This window comes from Setaria italica, chromosome VIII, assembly GCF_000263155.2.
Source record: "Setaria italica strain Yugu1 chromosome VIII, Setaria_italica_v2.0, whole genome shotgun sequence".
In the NCBI taxonomy this organism is placed as follows: Eukaryota; Viridiplantae; Streptophyta; class Magnoliopsida; order Poales; family Poaceae; genus Setaria; species Setaria italica.
This window is the reverse complement of record NC_028457.1, coordinates 38,434,196-38,441,666: the sequence shown is the minus strand read 5'-3', so window position 1 is coordinate 38,441,666 and position 7,471 is coordinate 38,434,196. Positions and strand designations below refer to the sequence as shown.

At 44.1% G+C, this 7,471-nt stretch overlaps 1 protein-coding gene across 3 annotated transcripts; it reads right to left on the bottom strand.

Moving 5' to 3' along the window:
- Positions 1-1,541: 1,541 nt before the first annotated feature.
- On the bottom strand, positions 1,542-7,080 carry LOC111258275 (putative disease resistance protein At1g59780). Of its 3 annotated transcripts, XR_002678936.1 has the most exons (6): positions 6,922-7,080; positions 6,449-6,636; positions 6,208-6,332; positions 3,451-3,676; positions 2,957-3,045; positions 1,542-2,078 (listed from the first exon to the last, which is right to left on the bottom strand). XR_002678936.1 is itself a non-coding variant. In XM_022829383.1 (4 exons), the coding sequence occupies exons 3-4, from the start codon at positions 6,311-6,313 to the stop codon at positions 4,975-4,977; spliced, it is 963 nt and encodes a 320-aa protein (XP_022685118.1). In that variant the 5' UTR covers positions 6,314-6,332; positions 6,449-6,636; positions 6,922-7,080; the 3' UTR covers positions 4,880-4,974. The 3 variants fall into 3 exon arrangements, 1 of the variants encoding a protein (XP_022685118.1); XR_002678937.1 differs by lacking the exon at positions 3,451-3,676; XM_022829383.1 differs by lacking the exons at positions 1,542-2,078; positions 2,957-3,045; positions 3,451-3,676 and adding an exon at positions 4,880-5,831.
- Positions 7,081-7,471: the final 391 nt, after the last annotated feature.

Here is a 7,471-nt window from a genome sequence, read left to right as displayed (position 1 = left end):
TCCGACGCCAGCACCCGTCGCCGCCCACCCTCTCCATCCCCGGCTCCCTCCCCTCCGGCCGGATCCAGCCTCTCCCTCCCCTCCGACCGGATCTGCGCCCCCTTCTTCCCCTCCGACGCGGATCCAGCGGCCCCTAGCTCTCTCCCCTTCGGATCTGGCGCGGATCCAGCAGCGGGCGAGGCGGCGTGGTGGCAGGTGGCAGCAGGCGAGGTAGCATGGTGGCGGGCGGCAGCGGGCGTGGCGGCCGGTGGCGGCGTGGTGGCCGTGGTCGTGGCCGGCGGCCGGTGTTTCTGTTTTTTTTTCCGAAAATATTTGCCGAGTGCTTTTTGACACTCGGCAAAGCATTTGCCGAGTGCCCAACGTTCAACACTCGGCAACTCCACTGTTTGCCGAGGGAAAGTTTGCCGAGTGCGGTTCGCCGAGTGTTACACTCGGCAAACTCTTTGCCGAGTGTTTTTGGGCCTTCGCCGAGTGCCTGAGGCACTCGGCAAACTTCCTATTTCCGGTAGTGCGATTGCATCTTTTTGAGATAGTGAAGTGACGATAGATCGAAAGAGAAAGGTTAAGACCAATGACAAAATGAAGGTACTGTTCAAACTTAAAATTGGTAGATTTGGACAGATTTGGTCAGATATGTCCAGACCGGTCTCCCAACCGGTCAGACCGGTTTCGGAGAAGTTCTCAAAATGCAAATTGGACTTCACCATTGTGTAGCTCTTGTCGAGTAGATCAAGATTCATATGTATAACGTCCGATTTGGAGTTTGGATTAGAGAGTTACGACCTTGGGAAGATCTGCACCATAGGCAGACCGGTCATACCGTTTGCCCAATCCGGTTAGACCGATTTTGGGCTATGTAATCCAAGTAGGAGTTGTATTTTATTATGAGATTTATTATGGTTTCGACTCCAACAGGGCAAGACCACCCCTCCCTGTAAATATAAAGGGCCACGGTCGATTGAGAGTATCACAATCGATCAAAACCAATCTATATTTATCGTTTTACCTTTCTTCCTCATTACCCTACTTTCCCAACCCCATGTGATGGTCTTCTCCTATCTCCATGGCATGAGGAAGCATCCTAGCTGGCCTGTCGAGCCTAGAGCCTAGAGCATATATTATATATTATTAAAGATCCATTCAAACCTATTAATCATGATTTTCCATCAAGAAAAATTGGAGGTAGGGATCGCTGATTCAATTTTGCATGTGTTATTGTTTCTAGCTTAATCTTTGAATTTATCAAATTCTAAATGGTTTTATCGAATTGCGTAAGATTTTTTTTCGGCATACCCTGTGGTAAAATCCTAGATCCGCCACTGAATACAATTTTATATATATTAGCATATTAGAATAAAGAAAACAAATACGAAATAGTAATATAGAATAAAAAATAGAAAAAAAATGAGAAAAGAAATAAAAAAGAAAAAAGAACTTAGTACCATCACTACCGGAAACAGGAAGTTTGCCGAGTGCCTGAGGCACTCGGCAAAGGCCCAAAAACTCTCGGCAAAGAGTTTGCCGAGTGTAACACTCGGCGAATGGCACTCGGCGAACTTTCCCACGGCAAACGGTGGAGTTGCCGAGTGTCGAACATCGGGCACTCAGCAAATGATTTGCTAAGTGTCAAAAAGCACTCGGCAAACATTTTTGGAAAAAATAAAAAAAATAGAAACAGCCGCCGGCCACCCGCCACGGCCACGACCACCACACCGCCACCGGCCGCCACGCCTGCTGCCGCCCGCCACCACGCCGGTGCGGAAGTTACTCTCTCAGGTATCCAAGAGCTTCTAAACTTGAAAGAGGTTCATTGTCACACCTGATTTTGAGAACAAAACCAAGTGCTATCTATATGTATGCCAGGATCAAGTTTCATACATATAGGGATGTCATAAGTGAATAACAGCAACAATATCACGTAAAAAGATACAATTAAAGACTTACGAGACTATCAGAGATATACAACTTAGTACTGGAAACAAACAGAGGTTCCAAACTTCACAGGCAATCGACTGGGGGGTTACGTACGCCTAGAACTCAGCATCATCTTCACCACAACTTCACAGCAGCTTCTTCTTCTGAGCAACATTGGTTATAGCAAGGGTGAGCACTTGTCAGCAAGTGTGAGAAGAATATGAATGCAAGGCTTAACCAAGGAAAGGCTGACTGGTTGACTGCATTAAGCATTTTTAGTTACTCAAATTTTATTAGCACCTGATTACTATGGTATAACCCACAATTAATAGAAACATAAACATAAGCCATAAGCATATGGCAGAAACATAACCATAGCATAAACCACGATTAAATCCATCTTCAAGTATATTAGTCATGTGAGGGTCCAAACCGCTCTTGACCGTGAGCATGGCTGATCGATCAGTTTTACAGTCTGCAGAGATTGCACATCTTTACCCACAAGTCGCGTAAAAGCTCAAAAGAACTTTAGACCCAGCCACGCTTGTGTGATTACATAGGAACGCTACGAGGCCTTTACAAAGATTCATTAATTAGTGGTAACCCGCTAAGGTTTCGGTGTCTGGTGTGCACAACCTATCACAGGCCGATGATGCAACGACTCAGTCCCCCCTCTTGCCTCATCACGAGTAAGATTACCCTAGACTAAGGTTTGTAATTATTCAGCCAAGACCAGAGCTATTTATTCTTGTGGTAGCACTGTTTTCCTAGGTGGTTCTCCATGTTCCAATTAATCACAGTGATCTTGTATTAAAGGAAGGTGTAGCATAAATAAAATAAGTTCATCATCTTTGTTCATTAGAACCATCATAACCCAAGTATAGCAGCTAAGCATAGCTACCCATCAGAAAGGTAAACCTAGGTTGGCAAGGAATGATCATAGAAACTAGGCAAACCTTAATAGGAACCATCAAATTTAATGCATTATATGCAATAATGATTAAATAAAGTTATTGGGATAAAAGCACAAGGACACACTTACCTTTCTCCAGCGACAAGTTACTTCTTACTGCTCTTCGGCTCTTGCTCTCTTGGAACTCTTACTCTTCAAATCTTCCGAACAACAATCTTCTACTCGAAGCAAACATCAACAAAAGCATACAAGCAATAAACAAGTACAACTAAGAACAGTACACCAATCATCGAAGAAGAATAGTAAAGCACTTTAAATTATGCTACGCGTTGCTGCGATCATGTGAGGACAGGAATTGCTGAAATCATAATTGAATTGAATAAGATATGGGTTTTAAGAAGAAAAGGATAGCTATTTGAACATGACGTAAGGATGATGTCACCACGAAGCAATAATCAAGAAAGAAATTAAATGAATGGTAAACCGGTTCTGACGTGAGCAAGGATTTTATAATTAAACAAAGGTTTATTCTATAGATCAAAGATTTGCAAGGCCAAAAGATTTATGAAGTTTTAATATACGGGAAAGAAATACAGAACAAACAAACGAGAAGTCCTGATTACCGCATAGGCATGATGCCACCATGATGTCACTGCTGGCAAGAGCAAAGATGCATGAACTCGATGCATGGCTAGTTTGCTTCTGCACAAACGTGTCTTGCATAGTTGTAGCTGTCATCCTTGCATGGCAGATGGCTTCGTACGTACGTGGCTTCTTTTCCAGGGCTACCATCCTGTTGCTCGGACCTCCATGCATGGCTTGTGCTTTGCACCTGATGGCTAGCAGCGGCTGCAAAGAGACAGGAGGTGGCTTCAGCTGAGTCGGCATGGAGCAACAGGGCACGGTCATAAGCAGCACGAGTTGCAGGTAGCATGGATTCGGGAGAAAAGATGGACGGAGGTGTGCATGCCAAGATAGCTGATGATAAAGCACAAAGCTTCTGATCCTAACATGCATGTAGGTGAAGAGAGAGAGATCGAGAGCTGAATTATTGCTCAAAATATGATGGTCGCATGACATCACCGGAGTACATAGAGAATAAAATAATATGGCCAAAGAACTATACATGCAGGAGCCGCAAATTCCTCCAGGCGGCGGCGACGTCTTCAGTCCGTAGCGGCGCTCCGGCGGCGGTGCTTGGCGAAGGCGGCCGGCGACGCAACCGGCGGCGCGGCCGGTGGTGCGGCGCAGCGCCAAGCGAGTGGAGGTGCCAGGGAGCATCAGCAAGGCTTCGGCCGGCACCAGCGCGGTTCGTTCTCCATGCGGCGGCGACGTCTTGGCCTCCAGGCCGTAGCGGTGCTCCAATGCTCGACCAGCGATGGGAACCGGCAAAACGGGCGCGGTTCGTCGAGGTGAGGCCCGTGGTGGTGCTCTCTTGCTCCTCCGGCATCAACTCCGACCGAATCGAACCGGCGGCGGCGGCGCACTGAAGCTCGGCGGCGCGCGGGAAGATGCAGCGCTAGGGTTGTTGGAGAAACAAAAGGAGGTGGCGACGGCTATATACGGTCCTGGCACGTGGGCCCAGGGCAGAGACGGACGCGGGGCGCAGGGAAACCAAGCTCGAACTTGAGCTGCGGTCCGGGTCGGGCGCGGCACGCGCCTGCGTCCAGAAGAGGCGGAGGATGGGGAAGATGATGGGCGGGGCCCACAAATCAGTGACGGGAGGAGGAAGGATGGTGCGTGAGTGGGCAGCTGGGCCAGCTGCTAGCTGGGCCGGCGCGGGAAGGAAGCAGAGCAGGCCGAAAGCGGAGCTTGGGCCGACGCGGGTGAAAGGAACGGAGCAGGCCGAAAAGAAGACTGGGCCAGAAAGAAAGAAGACTGCGGGCCAAAAGAAAGAAAGAAGAAGAAAGGAACAAAGCTTTGAACAAACAAATTCAAATTTTTGAATTCAAACACAATTTCGAATTCAACCAAACAAAAACTAAACTATGCACCGGCATGAATGCACAGACATAGAACAACGTCATTAAATTTAGAAAAAAAACAAACAACTATTTTTTTCCTATACTAAATTTCCTGTAAAGAGAAATAAATGTTGGGAAAATTTTAAAATGATGAGAAAATCATTATTTAATTATTCATTTTAATCACATCCTAAAATTTCCTGTAAGGAGCTCATCAATTGACTCATCATGCATGTATTGTACTTCAATTATTTGAAGAATCTCCTTTAGAATAGTAATTTTAGAGTAATCTTTTGAGACACAAACCCATGCTTGTTTGTTGAAGCATCCTTTTATTTTTCGGTCATTGTATATTTTCTGTGCTAGTGTTGTCTTAGCAACTCCTCCTGTTCCAACTATTGCAAGCTTGTAAGACCTCTTGTCCTTATGTTCAATTAGCAAATCCACTAGTTTTCTTGTAGCATGTATGACCTCCTTACCCACAAGGTAGGGTTCAGCAAGGTTGGAAGTTTTTCTCAGTTTCAGGTCTAAACCTTTTCTAGTAGGTTGTATATTTGGGACAGAAGAAATTACTTTATCCTTTAAAATATTGTCTATTCTTTTGTTTAGGCTTGTAATCCTGACAGCAACCTGATGACGCGTCTGGATATTAGAAAAGCAAGAGAAGGGTGAAAGGCCACTGCATGTATTCGATTTGCTTGATAATGACAGAGAATGATCTGGTAATAGCTCGCTTCCTTTAGATCTAGCCAAGTCGATAATATCATCACTGTCGTACATAGCCTCTCTGAGCTGACCAAGACAATTATTATGATCTGATTCTTTTGAGCTCCATTGCTCTGCGTCATTAAGAAATTGATGTATTCTCTCCATCCTTCCTTGCAGTTCTTTGAGAACATCTTTTACACCTAAAATTAGTATGGCCTTCTCTGTAACTATCTCTTGCAACTTCGTAACACATGATCCAACAAAAGATTCTAGTATGGTTGCCATGTTACAATGCAAAGACGTTGATGGAGATCCACCAAACCAGTTGCAGGCTGGCAATGAATGTGCAAATGCGTTAACTTGGTGTAAAAATGACAGTTTTCAAAAATTGAATTGTGTTTTGAAAAAGATTAACATATACTAGTATTGATTTGTAAGGTAAGGTTAATAAATATCCAGGATGCTGGGCCACCTATTATTATTGTTTTCCGTTCTATTTTCCTTAACAAAATTGAGTAGTACAGTGAGGTATGAGGTATAAAGAGTTAGCATTCTGACGTTTTATTTTGTGCTTTAAAATGATGTAATAAACTGGGACAATATTTGGTATGATGCAAAAGAAAGCTCTTCTATGATTGTTTGATTGACTTATGGTAATGATGATGCAAACCATGAGCAGAGCAAACCAGATCAGAGCAAAAAGCATACCCTGAGCAGAGGCAGAGCAAACCAGAGCTAAAGGACGCAAATCAGCAGAGGGGTAGCTGGCTAGAACCTTCATCTTCGTTGTGTCACTTTTCCACACGGCATCCATTCACTCTTCAATCATCTCTCTGACAGAAAGAAAAATGAAGTGGCGCATAATGAACACATGCAAATCAGGCATGAAATAGGAGGAGAAAGATTATGAACTGAATCGTTATGGCTTAACTGTTGAATTCGAGCTTACCAAACTAAAAGGATATGATGCAGAGACAGAAGAGGAGGATGAAAACGCAAGGAGCAGTTCCTACTGAAGCATCCTCTCTGTTCCTCCTTTTATCGGCATCACTCGAGCATCGAGAAAATGAATTCTCTGGCGGAAAACAAGCGGACTACCACACGATCACCGAAAACCAACAGATCAATCGTTAACTCCTGCAAAAAGTGGAGACACTAGAAAACTTTAGAAAGTTAATTGACAACACTGTTGTCTGTTGATCAACACAACTCGAACGGCTTAGCAGGTAGTAACTGACAAGAAGAATTACCGTAAATCAAAATTTTCAGAGCTAATAGAACTATAAAAAGTAGCTGAACACGGGATCTCTTGAATCGATATGTCTAAATGCAAATTATGTTTTTCTCCCAAAAGGAAAAAAAAATCTGAACACCTTCTTTACTAATTGGAGGCCAGGAAGCTTTACATATCCAAGAACATACCTTGAGAAGAGCAGGACGAAACGATGCAATAGCGGAGGTGTAAATGGAAACTGGAGAGTACTTTTAGCGCTTGAGATCAGTAAATAGTTATGCAAATTGCTTCAGATATTGGTGATATGAACCAGTTTATTCAGCCTCAAAGTTCTGAACAGACATATAGGCTTTTAGGTTGGTGATGACATGCATATATAGTAATTAAATCGCTAAGTTCAGTCAGCATCTTGGTAGTTTTGCCTCGAGATTCTACGGGCACACATGGAACCGGCGTGCATACTTGTGCTTCAGTTTTTTGTTCCCCACGTAGAAGAACGTGCATACACCGAGACTAGCACAGAAAACAACTCTCCATCTTCTCGATCGATGTGAAATTGTGAGCTATCAAACAAACTAGCATGGAGCTTTCTCTCGAGCCAATGACATGCCATGTGCCAGTGGAGCTAAATGATGCAAAGCAGTGGGGCAGTTGGAAAGTGGTGACAACGCTTGCTGCTAAGAGCTGTATAGAAAAATGTAAACTAAGATGTACTACTTTAGTTAATAAGTAATTACT